Here is a 24,445-nt window from a genome sequence, read left to right as displayed (position 1 = left end):
TTATGAAGCAAGCTGTTTGGCGGCTGAAATAACTGAAGTAGAAGTATCCATTAGAGGAATATGTTGTTATTTTTTTTATAGGCTTGCCATTCTAAATGGAAAAATTACCTAGATTATTGTATAATACATGAAAATGATGATTATTTCTTTATTTGTTATACCACACTTTTTAACTTATCATCCGGTAGCGTTTCTCATGAGCTATGCTATACTTTGTTTGCTATTCACCTGACAATATCTCAAAATGTAGGTTAAAAACATAATGATACCTATAAAAAAAGTATGTTATGTATGCCTAAAAAGAACTTTAAATTAATATTAATAAAGTCTTAATTTGTATTGACATCTGAAACATAATTTATGTAGAGGTTATACATTAACAAATAATACTGAAATTATGCTGATAAGGAAACCCTTGGATATGTTTTTAAGATCATATAACAGAAGATATTTCCTAATTATTGTTTAGACAATATAAATTAAATTAATCAAACAAACACAATTCTATCGAGATAGCTTTGTTTACTGTTGTCTGACAAATGTACTCCTCTATCTCTTCTAATTCAGCTGCCCAGCATCTTGCTTTATGCTAGTGGTTTATTACCTAGATTTTTGTGTACATTAAGGTTGTCAGTTCAAATCTAGGTGACAAAAATTTGCCTTTATTCAATTATTTGGGGTGGCCATCTTCTACTGATTATGAATATAGTTATTTATGTATATAAGCGACCGCTAGCGCTTACCATCAGATATCACACCTTATCGGCGCAGTGGTGGGGAGCGCCCTGGATTACATCTTAGGTCGCCACGTGAGTAACAAAATTAGGGCAGATTTTTCAGTATGCTCGTCGGACCAACTATGACGCAAACTCGTTTGTCATCTACACTTTAAAAACCGATATAACTGAACAATTCCTTTTTTTGTTGAGGGGTTTTAGGCAATTCTCAGGTGCTTAGACTTGTATTGCAACCTATATAGTTCTAATGTGCTCGCCCTTTTTCAGTGTTCGGTTAGACCCGTCAGGGACAAGAATTGAAGGACATTCTTAGGAGCAATGGTTTTTGTCTCCCCAGGATAGAGTGTAAACTTTCCAAAATACATTAGAGACCACATAGGATGTGTGAACAACCCCTTATGACGACTAATAAGCTAAATCGTTAGACGTGGCGTATGGTCACATGTATCTGTATGAAAATGTGAAAACAGTATTATGTTATTGTGAAATATTGTTATGGCTTTAGCAAAGATTCTATATGTATACACAGGTGTATATAAAGTAATTATGATGTTAATACATGTTGAACTACGTAAATAGCTTCTCACATTCGCTCATTACGTTTTTGATAAAGCGATCTTGTTATCTGGTGAGTAACCATTCTGATAATTATTTTTAATATAAAATGTATTTATATTTGATTATAGAAAGGAGAACCAACTGAAGGCTCACCTAATAGAATGTGACAACTGCATTCATGAACTGCTGTTCAGGAATACACTAGTCACTTACAATAAGTTTTATTTTTATTTTTATACTGCGATGGTGACAAACAAGCATACGGCCTATGTGATGGTTATAGGGTTACAGGCTTATGGATGCCTGAAACACCACGGATGTCACGTGTGCGCGTTGCCGATTCTTAACAAATTCTTAACAGATTCATAACCTTAATATACCTTTACCCATCAGGGTATCGTGTGACGATCTCGGTAGCGCTTATGCGTTGCTAATTCGGAAGACAAACGTCCAGTAATTTTACTGCCTTAATAAACTCTTTAAGCAGATACACATTCATAGCAAGCTGCTTGTCGCATGACTTATTACAAGTTTACCTAGGGATAATTATGTTCATGAATTAGCAGACAGCCTATCTGATGGTAAATAGCAACCGTCGCCTATATATTTGAGTAGTACTACAGATACCATCCTCATGGGTGGCTACAAAACATCACAAATTCATTAATTATGCCTCATTTTTCAGAAATGTGTAATAAGTTTTTGTTATTCTTGCTTCTTGTTTTCGTATACTCGAACGCACAAGACCCAGGTTGTGATTTTATACAAGATGTAAGTACGACTTTAACTTTTTAATATATATATATCTACATTTTAAGGCTATTAACTCAGATGAAAACAATTGAAGATAATTGAAGGTATTGTGTACGCAACACTTGATATTTAGATTTTATTTAAGTTATTAGAATAATAAAAATAATAATAAAGTTATTGGAATCCAATTTGGCATTTGGCGAGTCTGTTGCCTTAGTTTGGTTTGTTAGTGTTTTTTCCATGGTGAGTGAGGCATTTTGAAATATAAATTAATATATAATATTTTTTAGAGCCAGATTTCAATTCGCTGAACTTTCCATGTAGTTAGTATCCAATATTAAGCCATAAAGTTATCTTTTTGGTGTTCATACAGTACATTATTGAGCGTGCAAAATGTTATATTTTTAGAACAGATGTGCTAGTCGTCGGAAAAATAGGATAGTATCTATAACTACTATTATTTGACGCCCTCATTGGTCTAGCGGTTTAGACCTATCACCTAACCCTATTACCGCTGTAATACCGCTCTATTTCCGATGGCCGCGGATTCGATTCAAATATTTGCGGGAACAAATATTTGTATTAATAAGTTTTTAACGATTTCGCGACCAGCTAAATGACCACTACGTCAATGAAACCACCTAGGCTGACAATGGGATGTTGCCTGCATTGTAAGTGTACCTAGACTAGCGGTGCTCCAGTGAAGAACTAAATGAAATCTGGTCACTCAGTCTAATGATCTTGGTTAGTTTATCAGTTTGCCATTTCAGTTATATAAAAAAGATCAAATCAAATCAAAAATTATTCATTCATGTAAGACAGCCGCTGGCGCAATTAAGAAGAATTGGGCAAGAAACTCAACTGAATTTATTTTTTTAAATAAAGCCGCTTTATTTACATTTGGAAACTTCTATATGTGCTAATCTATAAATATAAATAAAATTGGAGTGTCTGTTTGTAATATTGAAATAACCATTTTTTGCTACATGCATATGAATATAAATACGGTACATACACCAATAAACCACTTTTTAAAATTTTTGTCTGTCTGTCTGTTGGTCTGTTTGTTCCGGCTAATCTCGGAAATGGCTGGACCGATTTTAACGGGACTTTTTTTGCCAGGTAGCTGATGTAACAAGGAGTTACTTAGGCTACTTTTATTAAAAAAAATCTTTTATTTTCGAAAAATAAAGTTAAATTCCACGCGGACGAAGTCGCGGGTCCAGCTAGTATTAAATAAAAATCCCGTGCATGAATAACTATTGGTAGGCACGTTTGTGATTTTAGTGAAAAATACTAGCAATCAATCACATTACAATTACTAATAATCCTCTTTCCCCAGGCCTAAATGGTAGTACGATATCGACATCGTTTTTTTATATAACTGTCCCTGCGGTTTCACCTGCTTAAATGTTATGTGTCATTCTGATGTATAAGCTATAGTATTGTAAAGATTCATTAATATTCGTTGAGTAGTTTTTAGATGACAGAGTAACAAGCATTCATCCATCTATACACACTCATTTCCACGTTTATCTATATATATAAATAAAATTGGAGTGTCTGTTTGTAATATTGAATTAACCGTTTATTACTATAATATATAATAAAATAATAAACATACACTAAAATAACGCTTTTTACAATTTTTGTCTGTCTGTTTGTTCCGGGTAATTTCTGAAATAGCTGGAACGATTTTTACATGAGTCACGACTGTAGATCGCTCGACGGCAATTATTTCACTGAATATATTTTTAATATTCAGTTTTATTATGTCAGAGTAGACTGTGATTCTTTGCTAGAAAGAACTTAGTTTGATGCAATAATGACCATTCCTGTGGCTTATATCTAATTCGACATTTTTTGGCAGGTAGCTGATGTAATAAGCAGTAACTTAGGCTACTTTTATTTTAAAAAATCTTTTATTTTAGAAAAATAAAGTTAAATTCCATGCGGACGAAGTCGTGGGAACAGCTAGTAATAAGTAAGACTTGTGTCCCATTGTAGAGAAAATCTCTCCTTCTCACATCTCCAAACCTCTCTATCCTGAGCTTGATCAGACCATATCTAATCAGCACAATGATTGAATGAACTAAATCGACCCACTGTCGCTTTGGTCTACTACGATGTTGGTGCGTCGTCGTTCGATACATCGTACGTTGTTCAATTGCATTTTTTAATATTAATTTTTCAACAGGTAAAACCTAATGAAAACTATTATATATACAGTCGAGAATACCCAAATAATTATCCACCAGGAATACAATGTAGGTGGATTGGGAAATGTCAAGACGGCTACAAATGTGTGTTGAATTGTCCCGAAATAGACTTACCTGCGGTAAGTTATACAAGATTTACCTACTTATATTTAAATTACTATTTAATTAAAGTATTCGAGAATAACTACGATATTTATTGAAGGAGATTTAGATATAGAGGCCGTTCAAGTATTACGTATGCAGATTTATTACAATTATTTACCCCCCCCCCCCCATTTTCCCTTGCCAGCAAAAGTAAGCAAAGCTCTTACCCCCTCCCTCTGTTAACGTAAACATTTTTCAATTAATGTATTTTTTTAGCAAAGACAATGTGAGGGTTGCTATTCATGTAAAAGGTAAACAACTACCGATATCGTAATCATCATCTAGAGTCCCCCACCCTCATGTCACCCAAAATAAGCGAAGCAAAGTCCTCCAAAATTCTAATTTATTAAATTCACAGGTTTCGAGTTTATATTCCTCCGAAACGGCTTGGTCGATATGTATACTCAGTAGGTCTAAGAATTGGGTTTTTATATGTTAAAATTTTTTTTGACATTGTTTATTTTTATTATGTGTCATTAAAAATACATACAACACACAATTCTATCATCCTTCTATCACTATATGTATATATATATACATATGGACTATCCAACCCAAAAGTAGTAGAATATATATATAGGAGTAGAATTTTTCAATTCGAAATAGTAGTTCCTGATTAGTGCGTGCAAACAAACAAACTCTTCAGCTTTACAATATTAAGAATAGAAAAAAATATATGTATATTTAATTAAAGATTATTTCTACTTCTCCTTCTAGTTTGGTATTGGTGTTGTAGATGTATTTTTGTTAAATCCATCAGAGTTCATCATGTTCTATGGACCGACTACTGGTCTCCAAGAGTGGAGATCCCACATTGACAGGCGCTGATCACTACTGTGGACGTGGCTTCTTAACAGCTGAATCAATAAACCAAACAATAAGTGTTGGTATGTACCGCATTTCAATATCTAGGTATTAATTAAAATTGACAAACATAATACCTGTGGCCTTAGACGTGTGAATTCGAATAAAAACCTTATTATGTAATCGAAATGCTAAACAAAATGGTGGCCCATGATGTTGAGTAGCAAATGGTGCTTATATACTATATATACCGTCAACGGCAACCGTTCACCAGCGTGCCGTGCTAAAGCAAATTTCAGTAACTATTGAGTGAGATAACTTTTTTTTTCTAAAATAAAGGATTTTTTCTAAAACTAAGTAGCCAAAGTTACTCATTACATCAGTTACTTGCCAAAAAAAGTCCCGTCAAAATCGGTCCAGCCATTTCAGAGATTAGCCGGAACAAAACCGATAGACAGACAAAAATTGTAAAAAATATTATTTTGGTGTATGTTATGTACATACACCAAAATAATATTTTTTACAATTTTTCGTATCTATATTCTATATTTTTTGGCAGATAGCTGATGTAATAAGGAGTAACGTAGGGTACTTTTATTTTAGAAAAATAAAGTTAAATTTCACACGAACGAAGACGCGAGTACAGCTACTTTATTATAAAATGATTCGTGTTAAGACCCGATTAACTGTAATATATTAATAACCAATACTATAATAACTCTCAACTCGACTCTTACTATCGAGAAGTTTTTATCAAAAATAAAAAAAAATAACATACACGTTACATATTGATGTCCTTTATGAAACTATAGTACACCCCTATTCTATTGTCAGTATTTTCCTTAGCGTGCGCGTTATAAGGATTTTTTTCACATGTTAGGATACAATATCGAAGTTTTGTGAAAATATTTTGTCGCCTATTTTCATCAGGGATAATAATAGAAAAATATTTGAAATCGGCCCTGTAGTTTTGGAGTCTGCTGAATGCAAACGAATAAACAAATCATTAATGATTTTATTACTTTATAATATTAGTATAATAAATAAAAAATAATAGTGCAATGTGTACTAAACACGAAAATTTAAAAATAAGTGAACTGTGTATGTTTCTGATTGTTACCTCTCCACGACTAAACATGATGATGTTTGGCGTGAAGATATCACGATGGACTACGGGGACACGATGGCTACGTTTTATATAAAAAAGCGCAAACAAAGTATCAGTAATGGCTAATTATACATATTTTTAGGATTAATAACATCGCGTGATAGTCCAGGTGGGAAATTCCTGTGTGAACTTACTACTAAAGAAATATCATCAGGTGAAACAGGGTCATGCCGCTGTGGTTATAAGAAACAGGTGAGACATAACGTGACCATTTATTCTTTGACTTAAAACGGGACATTAGTTTATTTATGTTAATTAATAGACAGTCACACACATTCTTACAGACAACACAATTTCCTAAAGCTTTATTCAGAAAAAGTTAAGTATTATCAGATGAACAAATTAGCTTTAATATAGCCAGTGAAGCTTTTAAGTAAGACTACAGATAAGATAATATGACATAGTAAGATCGGAAGTCTTGGTACGATTTTTAATATCGAATCACTTTAATTATCGACAATAATCAACATCACAACTAGCCCGTTCGACTACACAAGTTTTCGCAAAGTTTTGGGACAATTTTGCATCCTAGAGTTCATTTTGGGGACACCGGGACTCGTAATTATTACCTTACCTTACTAGTCCATAAAATCAAACCTATATAATTTTTCATTTCTATCTAGACTCGAATCGTAGGTGGGGAAGAGACGGACATCAACGAGTTTCCTATGATGGCCGCGCTAGTTGACAGATACACGACAGATATTACTTGTGGTGCTGTTATCATTGATAAGCGATACCTCTTAACAGCGGCCCACTGTGTGGAGAAATATAGACCAACTGATTTTGCAGTTGTCGTTGGAGAGCACAATGTCGATATTGGTAAGTTGATAAACAATACATAGACACTACTTTGGTTGTGACGCTACTTTTTTCTTAGTAAGTTGATTTCATATTTTGTGAATTTTGACTTTTCCCAGTACTTCCTTTCATTTGATATCCAATTTTCAGTACTATGCGTCATAATATTAATAAGTACGGGAAGCAAAAACTTTGTACCCCTTTTTACGACGTGGGGGGGAAGGATTGTTAGTAATGTGGACTGATGATTCCATTGCTAACAATGTACCATGTCAGGTTGACCTCCACGCGGTTTCTCCTGGAAACCATCGTGATAAATTCCCGGTGAATTTATCACGATGGGCTAACTGACCTGACTTCATGCTCATCTTATCATCCTCCACTGGTGCCCCGTCAGCGTAAACCGTTAGCGCAGGCGAGTGCATCATTCCATTATCATCCACTAAAAAAAAACCCCTTTATACGAAAACAGCGTACTAAAATTTCGTACCTTTATGTTTACATAGATAAGGAGTACAGTATACTAATATTTTTTTTAATGATGTATAGAAATACATTAAATCAATAAATAAAACATTACACATTATATTACACTGACTGATAACAACACGTCAATATCAAACACGGGTACACCTAGTATCAAATAAATACAATATTGTTAATTGTCAAAACAAACCCGATGAGTGAACATTTACAATCATTTTCATGAAAACAAATGATTGGATCGGGCGAGGAATCGACCCCGCGACTATCGGATTAGCGGTGTCCTAAACTGCTAGACTACCAAGGCAGTTACACTTAAAATATTGTTTATTTCATCATTGCCTTGCCTTTATCATTCCATTCATCTTCATCCTGTTTTTCTGTCAAGATAATCAATGATTAAATAAAAATTTATTAAAGAAGTAAATAATTTATTCCAGGTGACTCGCCTGCTACTAAAGGTTATATAGTATTAGATGTGCTTATTCATCCGCAGTACGATCCGTAAGTTCCTTTTTTAGATTAAGTAATCATCAATCGTACGAGAATTCTCGTACCAGAACAAAATTGTTGACCAGAAGCGTAGCGAGGCCCCGTATAAAAAGGGAATATACGAAGAGAAATGATTTCTACGCAAAAAAAAATTGCATAAAATTAAAAGAACTATTTATTCATCATAATTATCTATGTGTCATTTTTTCCAAAATCTTTACAAACAGTTCAAATTAAATATACACTCCTTGCCTTTTTTCGACAAACTGTTTTATTAAATTAACTTTTATAGCTGATGCGGGAAAAAAAAAAATTTGTGAAATAAAAAAATAATTCTGGCGGGTTTATTTTTGCTTACGCACTTTGGGGCCCTTATTTTTTGATACGGTAGATACGCACTTCCCTGTTGACTTTAGATACGAGAATATTCCAACCTCGTGTAAGGTGTTAAAGACATTTTTAGTAATGGATATCAATCGTAACACGATGATGGTGGTTAGAGAGCAATTCAGGCACAATATACGTGTTTTTTATTTATTTTCGTACTTATTTATTAGGCTATTTTATAGTTGGTATCTATTTTAAAGGGTGACAAGCGTCAACAATGTATGTATAATAAAATACATGCAGAAAGAACAATTCTACTATGGAAACATCATTCTCACAAATTTCAGCCAGCAAACAGCTTCATTTGTTTTGACTATAGGTATTAAGCGAAATTACTTAAGCGTGATATCGTAGTCTTCTGAAATGAATGAGAAGTATTTCGGATGACCGATGAGAACGTGATGTCCGTAGTGCTATTTATAGGTATCGGTTACCACTTATAATTAATTAATTTTGCAAAAGTACATGCAAGTGATCGGCTATTTAAAGAAAAACTTTATTGAAATGCATTAAGGTTGTTTTCAGGTCCAGCTATGTTAACGACATTGCAATTGTGGCAGTGAAAGAAGACATCAAATTTGGTCCTCTGGTCGGTCCTGTCTGTTTGCCATTCAAATTCACCAACTACGATCTGACTGGAGACACACTTACTGTTCTTGGTATATATATATTGCATGAATAATGTCTATATATTACATTGAAATAACCGTTGTAAAGCGAACCAATCAGGTGCAATATATTAAAACAGAAAACCATATTTTTTAACTTTAACTATTCCTAAACAGAAATGGTCGAGATGATGTACACTCAGCTTTATATGTATATTAGGTATAGATGTAGTATAAACTAGGGGGTTTTTGTACGTCGTATAATAATAAAATACAATAAATAGGAAATATACATATAAAGTAGAATCTACAGCGCGTCATGACGGCGTATTATTATGCTAAGATTTGTACAGTAGGAAGTTTTGTTTTTTTTGTAATGTATGTTGAAAACATATTGATCTCACTCTCTTTCTTCCTTTTCTTCTTTCGCTATTCTTATCGTATTGTGATATATGTCAATAATATATAATTACGCGAGCACTTCTGTTCAAAATGACATTTATTTCTCGAATGATTGATCGAACATTAAAAGTAAAATAATATATACTACAGAAATTTAATGAGACGATTCTGTGTGTCCAGGATGGGGAACATTATTCATAGGTGGACCAACATCTAGAGCGCTACGGAAAGCAGACTTGACAGTAATAAGTGAGAGTCAGTGCCGCCAGAAAGTACCTTCAGTCAGTAAAGATCAAATCTGCACATATACTCCTGGGAAGGACTCTTGCCAGGTATTCGTATTATTTAATGGTTTTATTTTATTGTTTCATTCCGCTATCATTATTACGTGTGAGACCACGAATATTCAGTGTGAAAATATGACCAACGTTACTGGAATCGTTACGACCTTTTCTATTGGTGATTAAATTCCGACCGTTATTGAGTCTGCTGCCATATTGCTCAATAATGCTAACTCTATTCTGAGTATGTAAAAACCATCGCTCCTAAGAGTCTGAGAGGGCGAGTTCTTTAGATCTCTATAGGTCACAGTGCTATAGGTCTAAATCACCTTCAATAGCTTAAACCCGCAATAAAAATAAATAACAAAAAATCCTTCATACGCAGACTAAAATATTATGCCTCTGTACCATGTTAATTCTTAAAGAATTTTAAAAATATTTCTCTTTCCGACCAAAACACACTACGTCTGAAAACAAAAGTGTATGATGTATGAAATGGGAAACGGAATAAAAAAATCTGAATCGGAAAAGTACACTGAGGCAGACTTTAGTCAATAATTAAGTTATTACTAACTTAACTAAAGCCTATATCAGAAGCTATACAATATTTTTACATAAGATTAGAAATTTTCTTGAGAAACTCACCGTTTGTTGTACCGATTTGTCTAAAAGTCTTTTGTGTGATGTTACAGCTCGATTCTGGAGGGCCTCTTCTATACACAGACTCTTCGACCGGCCTACTCTTTGACATTGGCGTAGTGAGTCAGGGCCGCTCCTGTGCATCTAAAGGGGAGCCAGCCGTCAACACCAGAGTAACGAATTATTTGTCCTGGATCGTTGACAGTACGCCTGGAGCACAATATTGTAGAAAATAAAATGTTATAATTATCCATTATTATGTCTTTTCAGTCGTTTCCTAACAGAGATCCTAATTCTACTATACAAATTTTGGATGGGAGAGGGGTTGTTAAAAATAGGGACTAGTTAAAATTAATCCCACTGCTAGCAATGAACTATTTCAGTTCGATTTTCACGCGGCCCCCGCTGGAAATTCCTGTGGAACTTGGCTCATGATGAGCCATCCCACCAACCTCCACTAGTGCCCCGTCAAGGTACTTGCCTGCACTGATGGTATACAGTGCAGGCAAGTATATCATTCCTTATTCATGCGTAGCTTTAAAAATAGCTTTAGAAAAGAATAAAAAAAATTGTATATAGTATTTTTTGTGTAACTTGAATTGGACACAATCAGTAGTATTGCGCTATTATAAATATTAAAACCTTCAAGAAAAAAAGGATAGGATAGGTGAGTTGCCAACCATTTAGGGAGGATCCCTATCCCTAGCTCACCTACCTGCTTTTCCGCTCATGATAATCATTTACTGTGTGGTACAAAAAAATAGTTGAACAATAATTTTACAATACATACTTGTTCAATTGCACCTACGTTAATAATAATTACTTATCTGTGGTAATAGGTATCGACATCAATACATAGAAATGTTAGAATAGATAATAATGGGTTGTTATGGAAATATTCCTCAGGAAAATTCAATTTCAGGAACAGGTGCTATCTTATCACTAGTTTGAATGATTTGTGCCTAACTTCTCCGTTTATAAGCGCAGACACACGAATTAGAATATTTCAAATTGCATGACCGTTTTGTTGATATGTAATTTAAACAATTCTTTATCACTAAGGTTGTAAAATATGAATATAAGTGTCATTATACAGATAACATGAACACTGAATATTTAGTTATCATACAGACATTTACTGAAAAACAAATGTTTCAAGCAAACGTGTATGGCGCACGAGTTTGCTTTGATGTGTGATTGAATATAGATTTTTTATTATTAATTAACTAATTGATAATATTGCTACTGATAAATATGGAGTTGTCTTGTTTCAGTATTATTGTTGAAAGTCGTTACACGAAATAGTGCTAGTGAAATTCATTATATTTTAATTTTAACTTTCTATAGACATAAATATCTTTTTAATAGATATAATATAAATATAACTTCATTAGTGCTTGATTATTAGATAAATTTATTACTTCTAAAGTACTTATTAACTTTTACAAAAATGTTCAATAAAAAAAGTCTGTCGATGTTTTTCATTTTTTTACTCGAAACTGCAGCTCAAGACCCAAACTGTGATTTTACGCAAAATGTAAGTAAACAAATTGTTTCTATTTAATATGTCACTATCAATGCATAGCTATTGCATATATATTGGTATTGAAAATTTCTTACGTTTTTGGGACGATTTATTTGGCGAACGAGTTGGTATTGTAGAGTACCTACAAAATGTGATTTTCTATTGACGCTATCATTTTCTTCTAATAACTTTGTATTATAACAAATTGATTATAATATACATATTTATAAATTTACTCCGGATAACTTCTCAGTTTTAATTAAATTATTATTAATTTAATTATTATTATTAATTTAATTTAATTCTCTGTTCTATCATAAACTTTCTCCATTTTAATTCCATTCAGAATGAACCACTGTCATTCTTTTTCATGCAACTGGAAAGGCAAAATAAACTAAAAACCATCCTTTAATAACTAAACAGAACATCAAGTTATCGTGATATCACTTATAGATTGCCATTCTGTAGGACAAGAACATCATGCCTCTTATCCTGTAATTTCACTTCCATATCTCATCCTTCGACTAAATCACAAAGTAAGTTTTACGGTTGAAATAGGTAGACATATTCTATAATTTTACTGCCTAATCTGCAACATACAACTACAAATAGGTCATACAGAGATGACAGTGAAGAATTTTGTGAAAAGTCTACCTCGATAAACTTCTAGAAATTGATTTATTAATTTTCAGGTCCAGCCAGGGCAAACTTATTATGTATACAGTCCAAGATACCCTTCCAATTATCCACCAGGTGTTCAATGCAGATGGATAGGCGTATGCCCAACTGGGTACAGATGCAGACTGTACTGTCCCGAAGTATCGATACCTCAGGTAAGTCAATAATCAAAGTGCTTATTATTTTCAAGTAACGTGAAATGAACTCACGTCATTGGATGAAAAGTGTATATAATGTAAAGTGTAAAATAATATATATAATGTATATCTATGTGGTAGTATCAAATCAAACTAAATACAAAACTTTATATGTTTATATTTAGGTAACTGGAATAGCAAACAAGCTAAGGGTCCAACCTGATGGTTATTAGCAACCATAAGATATACATATAATGCACCACGGATGTTATTTGACCATGATTTCCGTGATCCTTCGTTGCTATTCCAGGGGACGTAAAGAGGAGAGTAATTTTACTGCTTTATCGCACCCTTCAACTAAATCACGTCTTATTTAGTAAGCCACCGACTGAAATAGGTGAGGCTGAGGTATTTACACAGATGAATTTGTACAAAATCTACCTCAATCTATAATGTAAGGACACACACTTATTATATCCACTCCGACCACACTTTTACACACACACACGACACCGTCCTCGCCGGCGAAGACGACGACCCCCAACACACCATATCGCGCCCGGGCGCCTGCTGCGCTCCTCCGATTGATCCCCCATCCAATTCAAACGGGGATCGATATTACGATGGCCTAAGCCGAGGTTCGAACCCCTAGTGGTGCCCTCAGTTTAAAGTCGTATCCGTCAGGCAGGAGTTGGCCTTCAGCCGCTCCATAAGTCCTTCCGCGGGTTTGGAGTGCCTTCTGCACTCGCCCCCTAACGTCCGCTGAAGCTGTAAAGGCCAGTTTTCGGACTTAACAGCATTAGAGTAGTCTGAAAAAAAAACTTATTATAAATCAAATCTAAGGCAGCTCGGAGTATATATATTATGTCAATTTATTTTTGATACTTTAGACCCCATCGTGTACTATGGATCGTCTACTGATTTCCAAGAGTGGGGACCCTCAACTTACTGAAGCTGATTACTACTGTGGCCAAGGAACAGTGACTGCTGTATCGACAGGCCAAAGGATCAGTGTAGGTACGTTAATTAAAAACATTCACAACTGATGTCTAAAATGTATTATGTTAATCATTCTTTTATTTTACACCATCGTCAATAGGTAGAACCATTCGTAAATTACGTCATAAATCATGGGGATGTCACGGCCATACTTGTCACATAGTCTTTTTTTCTCTTTATTTTTTTTGGATATATTGTGCACAAAATGTGGCGATGACATTCCCATCGTACCTATACCAAATAACAAAAATAATCTAAAAAACTTAACCTAATATGATACCATCCAGAACAATAACTTGGCTGCATCGGAGGCTGGTTCTGCCAATATTTCATGAAATACTCCTATGTCTAGTCACATAGAGTCACACGTGTAATGTACGGTACTTGAATCATCACCCGAACCTAACCATCTAGTTCGGATTACTTTTATTACACAGATCTTGCCTGACATTCGGTGTGTTTCATTCAATCTGTACATGACAACATGATATCCGTAGTGATATTCATGTACACTATTACCTCTAACCATCAGGTGGGCCGTCAGATTGTTTGTCATTCCACTTACTAAAAAAATGATAAAAATTGTGTAGCGTGAATATGTAAGCTTATGAGATAGGTTGTAGGTGAGCAGTATGTCCAAAGATCTATGTTGTTCCAGGTCTAATAACGTCGTATACAAGTCCCGGCGGGAGATTTATGTGTCAGTTGACCGCTGAACCAGGATCACCCACACCAGATTGCAGCTGTGGTTATAAAAAGAAGGTTGTAATATATACACACGCACACAATCACACACATATAAATAATAAATAAATAAATAATCTCTGTACAATTCACACAGCGCCATCTAGATCCAAATTAAGCTACCTAAAGCTTGTGTTATGGGTACTTGACAACTGATACATACAATACATAGATATGTTTTTTTTCGTAAATACATACATATTATACATAGAAAATACTCAGACCGATACAAACAATCATACTCATGAATACAAATGTTTGTGCCGTGCGAGGAATCGAACCCGCGACCATCGGACGTAAAGCGGTGTGCTTGACCGCTAGACCACCGAGGTCGTCGAAATATGTAAAAAACACTACACACTTACATTTATATTTGAAATGTGTGTGTCATTTTGTGCCGTATACGGTTTTAATGGGAAAGGGGAGGGGATTATATGTAATGGGAACTAGAGGCCTTATTAGTAGCAATGTACCTATCATGTAAGTAGACAATTTCGCTAAAAGTCACCTTGGTGAATTCCTTATAAATTAGCTTACTGACGTAACTTCATTGTTAACCTATCTATATACTATTATCGCAGGTGGAAGCGACTCTCCATGTCCATCCATAACAGAAAATATAGTTGCTCAGCTGAAGTCGCACCTACAGCTAGTACCAGACATAAGTATTGGTTACATTTCAGATGAGGATAGTCGGCGGCGTAGAGACTGATGTCAACGAGTTTCCAATGATGGTGGGCCTGGTGGACAGAAATGTTGGGCAGATCCACTGCGGCGCCGTCATTATAGAGAAACGATATGTATTGACTGCAGCGCATTGTATGGAGAATCAGAATGTGTCAGATTTGGCAGTCGTAGTTGGACTACATGATGTCGATAATAGTGAGTTCATTCATTTGCTATGTACCTATATGTTATCTCAAATTAAATAAGCAAAACGGAACTCTTATGGTACGATTTTGTCCGACTGTGTTATACATTAGAAATTACTGACGCTGTTGTGACGCTGTTTGAAATTTAGAGATACTTAAAAAACTCTAAATTTGTCTTTAAAAGTTGAAAAAGAATTATATTTTAAATGGGATATTATGAAAAGAATTAATTTGTACACTAATATCATTACCTATAATGACATTTGAGTTGAATTGATGCCTATCTACCACTTCTTAGTTGTACAAAATATTAATTTACTGAATTACTGAATTTCAGATTTGAGAAAATATTATTTGCCTTCGTTACATCATAATTTCTCAATAGAACAACTTGACAACCATCAGGTTAAAATAAAGTAATCGGGTAAACTCAATCAATGAAATTCAATCAAAACATATTTAGAATCCAGCGATGTTATCATGAAAAAACAAATTGATAACTCTTTGTGAAGTTTGTTCAAATGTATGCGGGACAAAAATAGATAATATTTAGGTACTTTGCAAATGGTACAGTTAACAGTCGTATTTTCAATTAATAATATAGTATACTATATTTATTTTAATCTAATTATACATACCTCATAGTGTTTATTAACATCAAGATATATCTATCGAATAAAGCCTATTTGTTATGTCTGGCATTAGTGGTTTAGACCAGGGATTTTCAATATTTTGATTCTGTTAGATATACATACACAAAATTATGTCATTTTTGTACTATACATAATGTACTAGTTCAATTTTTGGCCTGTTCTTCTCAACATAAGTAAATAGACGATCTGGACGGTAGGGATAGTGCCAAAAAAAATTGCTATAAACGGCCGAAAGTGTCCTGTATGAATAAATGATATTTGAATTTGTAGCATGTTTAAAAATGTGAATGATTTCATTCACATTTTTAAACATGCTACAAATTTATTTTTTTATTTGAATTTGTGACATAATTTTTGTTATTTTCATTAAATTTATTGTCTGATTGACTTACAGACGTGTCGCCAGCTACGAAAGCGTACAGAGTTAGCCGTATCAACATACATCCTGGTTACAGTTCGTAAGTATGTGGAGTTTAGTAGAAACAATTTTAATAGTTATTTTTTTCATTTTCTGCAACTCCCTTTAGTTTTTCCAACGTGGTACTATTCTATTTGCTATCTACGTCTTTTGTTGTTTACCTTGCTTCCTCTTTATATCAATGTATATATCAATTTTGTCGCTATCTGTGTAGATTATTATCACTGTATTAATTACTCATCTAATTTTATATATTCGAACCGTCATAACAATGAAGCCATATCTATTTGTGTTTTTCCGATGACACAAAACTTTTAATATTTTGAAACATTTTGCGAGATCTATAGGGCTAACTGATTAAAACTGAAATTAAGATCTGGCATTCTTTTCATGCAACTTTACGTCCAAACGCCCAACTCTACTTTTAGTAATTAACGTACTTAATGTACGCATCGTATCAAGTAGAAGTAGATATTTTTGCATTGCATTGTACACGAATCGAATATGCGACTATCTAAAAAGCAACATGTTTAGCATCACTAACGAAGAACTTTAATTAAATTTACAGTATTATTATAAAGACCGTATAGTTTTAGTTTATATGCTTATAATATAAATATAGAATGGATTTTTGTTACGAATAAAGTAAACTCCGAAACTATGGGCTGTTTTGAGAAACTCTTTCTTCTCTGTTAGAATCGTATATAATCCCAGAAAGACATATTATATATTAATATATATATACCATAATTGGTGACAGTATACACTATATATACTGCTAATAGGTACATAAGTCACAAATTATGACCAATCAAATGTTAATGAAACAGCAACCGTTTTCCGTTTCCACCTTATTGGTCATAATATCCATCATTATTCATTACTAATGACCCAAATCTACTTATCTATTTTTATGAATTCTTTGATTTTATGGTTCTACGATATCAGGAAGTAACATTCTTGTAGGATGACTCTACGCAACCAGTGCTTCGAGAATCATAGAATAATTTACCAATAGAGAATAGTGAGAAGACCATAATGCCAAGAAACATAGCTCACCATGGTAAATTCACCATTAATTAGCTACATTAGTTTCCAGAGGGGATCGCGAGGTCGACCTAACATTCCTAGCAAATGGCCCACTAGAATAGAATAGAATTTATCGCATACCCACTAAATCCCATTGCAAATAATCTGTTTCACCTCCTAATACATTTAATTAACATATTTCAGTGCTAGATATACCAATGATATCGCGATCCTAACAACACAAGAGGACATCCAGTTCGGTCCACTGGTAGGGCCAGCATGCTTACCGTTTAAATTCGTCAATAACGATATGACTGGGACTAGGCTCACTGTTCTAGGTACGTAACAGAATATCGTACGTCAAATCTACTTAAATGTAACTTAAATAATAAACAAGCTGACGACCCACTCTATTGTAAGTGACAGCTATCTATATCAGTTCTTACTATTACTATATCTAAATATATATAAACTCAAAGGTGACTGACGTAGTGAACTATCAAGCCTAGCCCAAATCACTAGACGGATCGGGCTAAAATTTGGCATGCAGGTAAATGTTATGACGTAGGCATCCGCTAAGAAAGGATTTTGATTAATTCTATCCCCAAAATAGGGGATGAAAGTTTGGGATAAATTAACGCGATCGAAGCCGCGGGCAAAAGCTAGTAAAATTATAAACGCGAAATATTGTGACTATGGATGGATGGACTGTTGTTTTTTATTCTTATACAAAAATTACTGAATGGAATTTGATGAAACTTTACAGCGATATAGCTTATACATCAAAATAACACAGGTTATAATATAAAAAGATATTATGGAAATTTAACGTGCGTGAAACCGCGAGCACAGCTAGAACCCTATATTTTTACTGCCACCTTACCCCTTTATGGAAACGCTGCAAGCTGCTTGGCGTTCATAGTGGGTAAAATTAGCTGTCCCTTAGTTCATTGGATATACTCGTATGTAACGATTAAGGATAATTACAGGTTGGGGAACACTGTTCCCCGGTGGTCCAGTATCTAATGTCCTGCGAAAGGTGGATTTAGACGTGATGACACAGAGTGAGTGCCAAGCTAAGGTGCCTTTGCTAACTCCACAACAGATCTGCACTTACACACCAGGGAAGGATGCATGTCAGGTATCTGTTATTTTGTCTGTACTATGTACACTATAAAGTATATATGTGCGAAGACGGGACGTCTGGATGTATTATAAATCTTTTAATTTCTCGGCCTGTTCTATACCATAGCCCGCATGTGTTATACATGTAAATATTCCTCTCGAATCACCCTATCTATTGCTGAAAGCTGCATTGAAATCCGTTGAATAATTTAAAACATAATAGTAATGTAAAAATAAACAAGTACAAATATAATATAGTTATTTTAATATTATATCTGTACATATTAATATATTATATGTGCATTACGAGCGCCAGCTACCCTTTTCTTATTACTTTCTCTACCAAAGGTAGTCTGGAAGAACTTGCTTAGCGATAAAACAGACTTTTGTATTATCATCATCGACAGCCCACTGCAGTCCACTGCTGGACATAGACTCTCCTAAGGCGGCATGCCTCTATATATTTATAATAATTTATTACAATATTTTACTGTTTAGTTGTAAAAAAGTAACAAGCAAACAGAAAACAATCGCATTTATAACATAACATTATTGATGGAAGACTCATCAAACGTAGGTATCGTCAGAATGTATTGAACGGTTGGTTATTTTATTATTTATGCAATATTGGAGGTGTACATAGCGTTACAGATACAGGCCCAGGTCATGGTGTAGGAAAATGTATTTTAATGATTTAGTCTAAAGGTTTCATTTTGGTTACATTCAAAGAGTGAAGAGCATAGAACTAGAGACAGGTGTAATTACAGACTTGCCGCTCTACTCTTGCAACCATTTGCAGTCGATCAATATCGAAATTGAGACATGTAACCTCTATTTATACTTTTGAATGCAACGAATATGTCACTAAGCTGTATCTCTAACTATAAGAGAATCGTAACGAGGCGAAAACTGTCTGATTGTTTGTTAATGTATCGCGTAAAAATTCTGGGGAAATTAGGATAAATTTTACAGATGTTACTAAATTTGAATCAACAAATGTGTTGAGAAATCTTAGAAAAGTTACTTAGTACTTACTTACTACTTATTACATCAGCTACCTGCCAAAAAATGTCCCGTCAAAATCGGTACAGCCATTTCAGAGATTAGCCGCAACAAACAGACAGACAGACAAAAATTGCAAAAAATGTTATTTTGATGTATGTACCGTAGTTATATACATAGGCATGTAGCAAAAAACGATTATTTCAGTATTACTATGTTATCTGTGGTATTACAAACAGACACTCCAATTTTATTTATATGTATAGATTGTATTTTGTTTATCATTAATAGATTAATCTATACATGTATACGCGTTGGTAATCTCAAATTATGTACGCGTATTATGTCACCAATTTCATTTCAATGTGTTCCCAAGTAGAAGCTGTGTTTAAGTTGAAGGGTGAGATATAGCGCCTAACCAAGCTCCACTCGTAGGTACATTCTTTTACGTATACACCTAACATGAAATTCAAAATTCAAAATATCTTTATTCATGTAGGTCTATTACAGACTCTAATGATATGTCAAATCTACCGTCAGTTCGGAATATTTCGAGATGAGAAAAACTGACAAGAAACTCAGCTCGTATTCTTTCAAATAAATGTTAACATGAATGTATTAATTACAGGATGACTCTGGGGGCCCTCTTCTGTACACAGACCCAGCCACGGGGCTCCTTTTCAACATAGGCGTGGTAAGTTACGGACGGTTCTGCGCGTCCAAAGGAGAGCCGGGTATTAATACCCGGGTGTCAGCGTACTTATCCTGGATATTGAGTACTACACCGGGAGCACAATATTGTCAAAAATAAATTCGATAATTATGTAATTTGCCTTTTATTTTTTAAAGTACTTGTTTTTTAAATACAGTGGACTCCCGGTAGTCCGACAATCATTATGCAGGGCAGTGTCGGACTATCGAATTTGTCGGATTATAGAGTACTGTCTAAGATCCCTTATAGTCCGAATTTTTTTACAAAAGAGTACCTTGTAATCCGACAAATTATAGATCCAATGATGATTCTTTATATTATATACATACAGTGGCCCCCCGGTTATCCGACAAACGTTTTGCAGGGCAGTGTCGGACCATCGTATTTGTCGGATTATAGAGTGCTGCTTAAGGGTCCCCTGCTTATAGTCCGGAATTTTTTACAAAAGAGTATCTTGTAATCCGACAAATTACAGATCCAGTGATAAGATTCTATGTTATATATGTATGTATGTATATGCACTCTGAAGTATATTGTCAAAGTAATATTCAATAACAAATAATAGACAATGTCGGATTATAAGGAGGGCCGGATTAGACAGGGGCCGGATTACCGCGGGTCCACTGTAAGTATATAAATAACTCTATTAATTGATGATGATGGATATCCGCAATTTACGACTAACGGTAGTTATAGAAACTAAATATATATAACTCAAAGGTGACTGACTGACATAGTGATCTATCAACGCACAGCCCAAACCACTGGACGGATCGGGGTAAAATTTTTGCATGCAGGTAGATGTTATGACGTAGGCATCAGCTAAGAAAGGATCTTGATTAATTCTACCCCGAGGGGGATAAAATAGGGGATGAAAGTTTGTATGAAACTTTGTCAATTTTAATCCGATCGGGCTGAGACTTTGCATGCATATAGCAGCTATGACGTAGGTATTCTCTAAGAAAGAATTTTGATAAATTCCACATCTAAGAGAATAAATTAACGTGGGCGAAGCCGCGGGCAAAAGCTAGTAGAATAGAAAATCCATTATTCAAATAAATTTAATTTAAGCACTTTTGAATAGTCATAGTTATCATTCTTTTAATCTACCGCTCATTCGGAAAGCTCATAATCACAAGAAGAACGAGCAAGAAACTTGCGTATGTCTTTGATATAATCATTGTAACTTTACATAACCAATTTGAAACCTGCAAATACAAGTACGTTGACGAGATAGCGTTGGAAAATTATAATATGACAATGAAGTAAGTAGTTTAATTCCATGCATGCGCCTGTGATGGGGTTTTACCTTGAAGAGGCGGCAGTGAAGGACGATACGATGAGTATGAAGCGTACAGTAATGAAATCGTGAGGAATTTATTACGTTGTTTTTAGGAGATCAAGTGTGTAGTGTGACTTGACATAGTACATTGCCAGCAATAGCAATATATAATAATATTGTCCAATACTACAATCCCAAAAGCAGATGCTGTGAGATTTCGTTAATAGTTGAATCATAGACAATATGTTGGTCAAGAGCATAGACTATTTTGATCCCTATAGGTACAGTTTTATATGGACGAAGCTGCGGGTAAAAAATAACTATTAATACTTAGTAAGGACAGTGGCAATCCGTGAGGAAGTAGCCATTATTATTGCTAAAAGTTGCATATAGATGGCGTGATTGGTATCGATGGAATTCTTCATAGTTTTGCAAACGTTTTAAAAAACAAAACTGTGTTTACAAAAATGTTTAATCAATTTTTAAAAAGTTATATATACATGTTAAAATGAAATAATGCGTTTAGAAAAGTAATTTTCATATATTTACTCATTTTGTTATTTTCCAGTACTTAATTAATTTAATCAGTGCTAATACGGGGCTCAATGTTTTCAAAATGCTTTCATAGATGGCATTGTTGTCATTTGTATCGGCCTAATTAAATGTCTTTTTTATATTTTCCAATAATAAGCACTTAATATATCATTATTGTAAATTAAACATATAAAAAAATTTTAAGTAAATTAAAAATAGCCGAACAAGCAAGTAATACTATTTCCAATAATACTTATGTATGAAGTGTTGTCATATTAAAAATAAATACATGTATTATCGATTTTTTTGAATAATCGATAACAGGATTTTATTACAGCGCATTATTCGATGATGCTTTTAATGAGTCGTTGTGAACAGTAAATTTTCATTATTTTATATTATAGCAGTGTTCCGTTTCAAAGAACGGAATATAGTAGTACATTATTAGTGTCGTTGGTTATTTACATTTGTACTAAAAATCGATTACATAATAATTTAAAATATCGAGTACGAATCGTAGTTGTCTTTGAATACTGGCAAGATTAAAATAGTATTTAAAAATAAGAGAGAAATCGACCCTAACTCGAATAACTTAAAGTTGATTTTCCTTTCTCATTAATATCATAGCAGTTTGTTTTTAACTTGCGTATGACTCTGTGGTATGATGTTTAACGTGTATTGTTATTGTACGGTGCATACATTTCAAAAATTATATTTTTATGTAGGTACATACATTTCTTTCATACATTTCATACATGTCAAAAATTATCTTTTAATGTAGGTACATACATTTCTTTCATACATTTCATACATGTCAAAAATTATCTTTTAATGTAGGTACATACATTTCTTTCATACATTTCATACACTTAAAAAATGAACTTTTTATGTAGGTACATACATTTCTTTCATACATCTCATACATTTCAAAAATTATATTTTAATGTAGGTACATACATTTCATACATGTCAAAAATTATCTTTTAATGTAGGTACATACATTTCTTTCATACATCAAAGATATTATTATTGTAGATATCGAAAGTTATGTATACAAGTAATTCTGAATATTATCAAGTTCAAAATAAGCACACATTACCGGCTTAGATAATAGAGTAATATTACTTGTAATAAAAACATTTGTGACACCCATATGTATACATATTACATAGTAAGTACTTACGCCCGTGCCGTGAGACTCATCTAAGCGTACAGCGCATGCGCGTCGTGCGGTAACCGCACCGACGGACCAATAGGAGCGCGCCTCTCGCGCATCCAGAAAGTTCGCGACTAATGGACGATATAGTAGTAAAGCAATGAGTGTTCCAGTGACATCATTATAATATTTTCTCGTTAAGTTTTATTGTAATATACATAATTTCGTACTAAGTAACGTGTTCCCCCGTTACACATTTCTAACGTGTAACGGGCGTGAAAGCGAGACAAACAGACAGAGTTACTTTAGCATTTATAATATTTGTAAGAATATCGCTATTAAAAATAGGGGTTGGTGAAAGACGGGCTAAAATTTAGGCGTGTATGTAACATTATAAATAAATAAAAAATTGTCCATAATACAAAAAAAAAAAATTCAGGGTAGGCCACCCCTATGACTTAGGGGTATAAAAAATAGATAACAACCCTACCTCAGACCTAGCAAGTATACATATCAAATTTCATCAAAATGTGGGAGAAATATGGCAACTAACACTGTGATACGAAGTTTATATATAAGATATAGCGGAATTCTCATTAGGGAAAAGAGGGGTACATCGTAGAATACATGAGGTATATACCAGTAAATTCATTGTAGCTAAAACCAGTCTCTTACACATAACAATTGAAATAAAAAATCATATAGCCCGATGTTGATACGTACGAGTATAAACGTATCAAAATCGGGCTATACGTATAGCGCAGACGCGTTACAACATATCTTCGTCGAGAGAAAAAAATAGGCATGGAATGTAGAATAAACTATAACATAATATATACATTGGCACATAAGCCATATCTGCAGGGTATCGGCTACCGATATTATACCTACACATTTACATTGAATCTTGAATCGTCCCTAATGAGGTACACGATACAGTTACCTACATATCTTGTATATACCTATCTTTGCAAAACAGATGTCATGTAGACTGAATTGACTGCCATCTATTTTCGTGCTTTGTTACTAAGCACCCACTAGTAATCCGAACTGCTTCAGATCTAGCGACATCTAGCGGCTACGGTGGCGAAATAAAATAGCCC

The 24,445-nt window shown here is 34.0% G+C and overlaps 2 protein-coding genes across 2 annotated transcripts; both read left to right on the top strand.

Annotated features, from left to right (window-relative positions):
• The first annotated feature begins 1,279 nt into the window (after window positions 1–1,279).
• LOC131849884 (venom serine protease-like) lies at window positions 1,280–10,712 on the top strand. Its single transcript, XM_059200025.1, has 10 exons — window positions 1,280–1,365; window positions 1,981–2,066; window positions 4,246–4,386; window positions 5,172–5,298; window positions 6,466–6,575; window positions 7,007–7,205; window positions 8,108–8,171; window positions 9,072–9,205; window positions 9,737–9,888; window positions 10,530–10,712. Exons 2-10 carry the CDS (start codon window positions 1,983–1,985, stop codon window positions 10,710–10,712), a joined length of 1,194 nt encoding a protein of 397 aa, XP_059056008.1. The 5' UTR covers window positions 1,280–1,365; window positions 1,981–1,982.
• Window positions 10,713–11,926: 1,214 nt separating this feature from the next.
• On the top strand, window positions 11,927–20,469 carry LOC131849885 (venom serine protease-like). Its single transcript, XM_059200026.1, has 9 exons — window positions 11,927–12,013; window positions 12,694–12,834; window positions 13,707–13,833; window positions 14,474–14,577; window positions 15,243–15,441; window positions 16,479–16,542; window positions 17,736–17,869; window positions 18,521–18,672; window positions 20,287–20,469. The coding sequence occupies exons 1-9, from the start codon at window positions 11,927–11,929 to the stop codon at window positions 20,467–20,469; spliced, it is 1,191 nt and encodes a 396-aa protein (XP_059056009.1).
• The last annotated feature ends 3,976 nt before the right edge of the window (window positions 20,470–24,445 follow it).

This window comes from Achroia grisella, unplaced genomic scaffold (genome assembly GCF_030625045.1).
Source record: "Achroia grisella isolate CSIRO2021 unplaced genomic scaffold, CSIRO_AGI_Agris_v1 utg660, whole genome shotgun sequence".
Taxonomy (NCBI): Eukaryota; Metazoa; Arthropoda; class Insecta; order Lepidoptera; family Pyralidae; genus Achroia; species Achroia grisella.
This window is presented reverse-complemented; position numbering and strand designations above follow the sequence as displayed.

Excerpts from the sequence above, each read along its gene's own strand:
- LOC131849884 (XM_059200025.1), top strand. The coding sequence starts at position 1,983 with ATGTGTAATAAGTTTTTGTTATTCTTGCTTCTTGTTTTCGTATACTCG. Across the intron at positions 2,067-4,245 it reads GTTGTGATTTTATACAAGAT|GTAAAACCTAATGAAAACTA; the intron begins GTAAGTACGACT and ends ATTTTTCAACAG. Across the intron at positions 4,387-5,171 it reads CCGAAATAGACTTACCTGCG|AGTTCATCATGTTCTATGGA; the intron begins GTAAGTTATACA and ends TAAATCCATCAG.
- LOC131849885 (XM_059200026.1), top strand. The coding sequence starts at position 11,927 with ATGTTCAATAAAAAAAGTCTGTCGATGTTTTTCATTTTTTTACTCGAA. Across the intron at positions 16,543-17,735 it reads ATACATCCTGGTTACAGTTC|TGCTAGATATACCAATGATA; the intron begins GTAAGTATGTGG and ends AACATATTTCAG. Across the intron at positions 17,870-18,520 it reads GACTAGGCTCACTGTTCTAG|GTTGGGGAACACTGTTCCCC; the intron begins GTACGTAACAGA and ends GGATAATTACAG.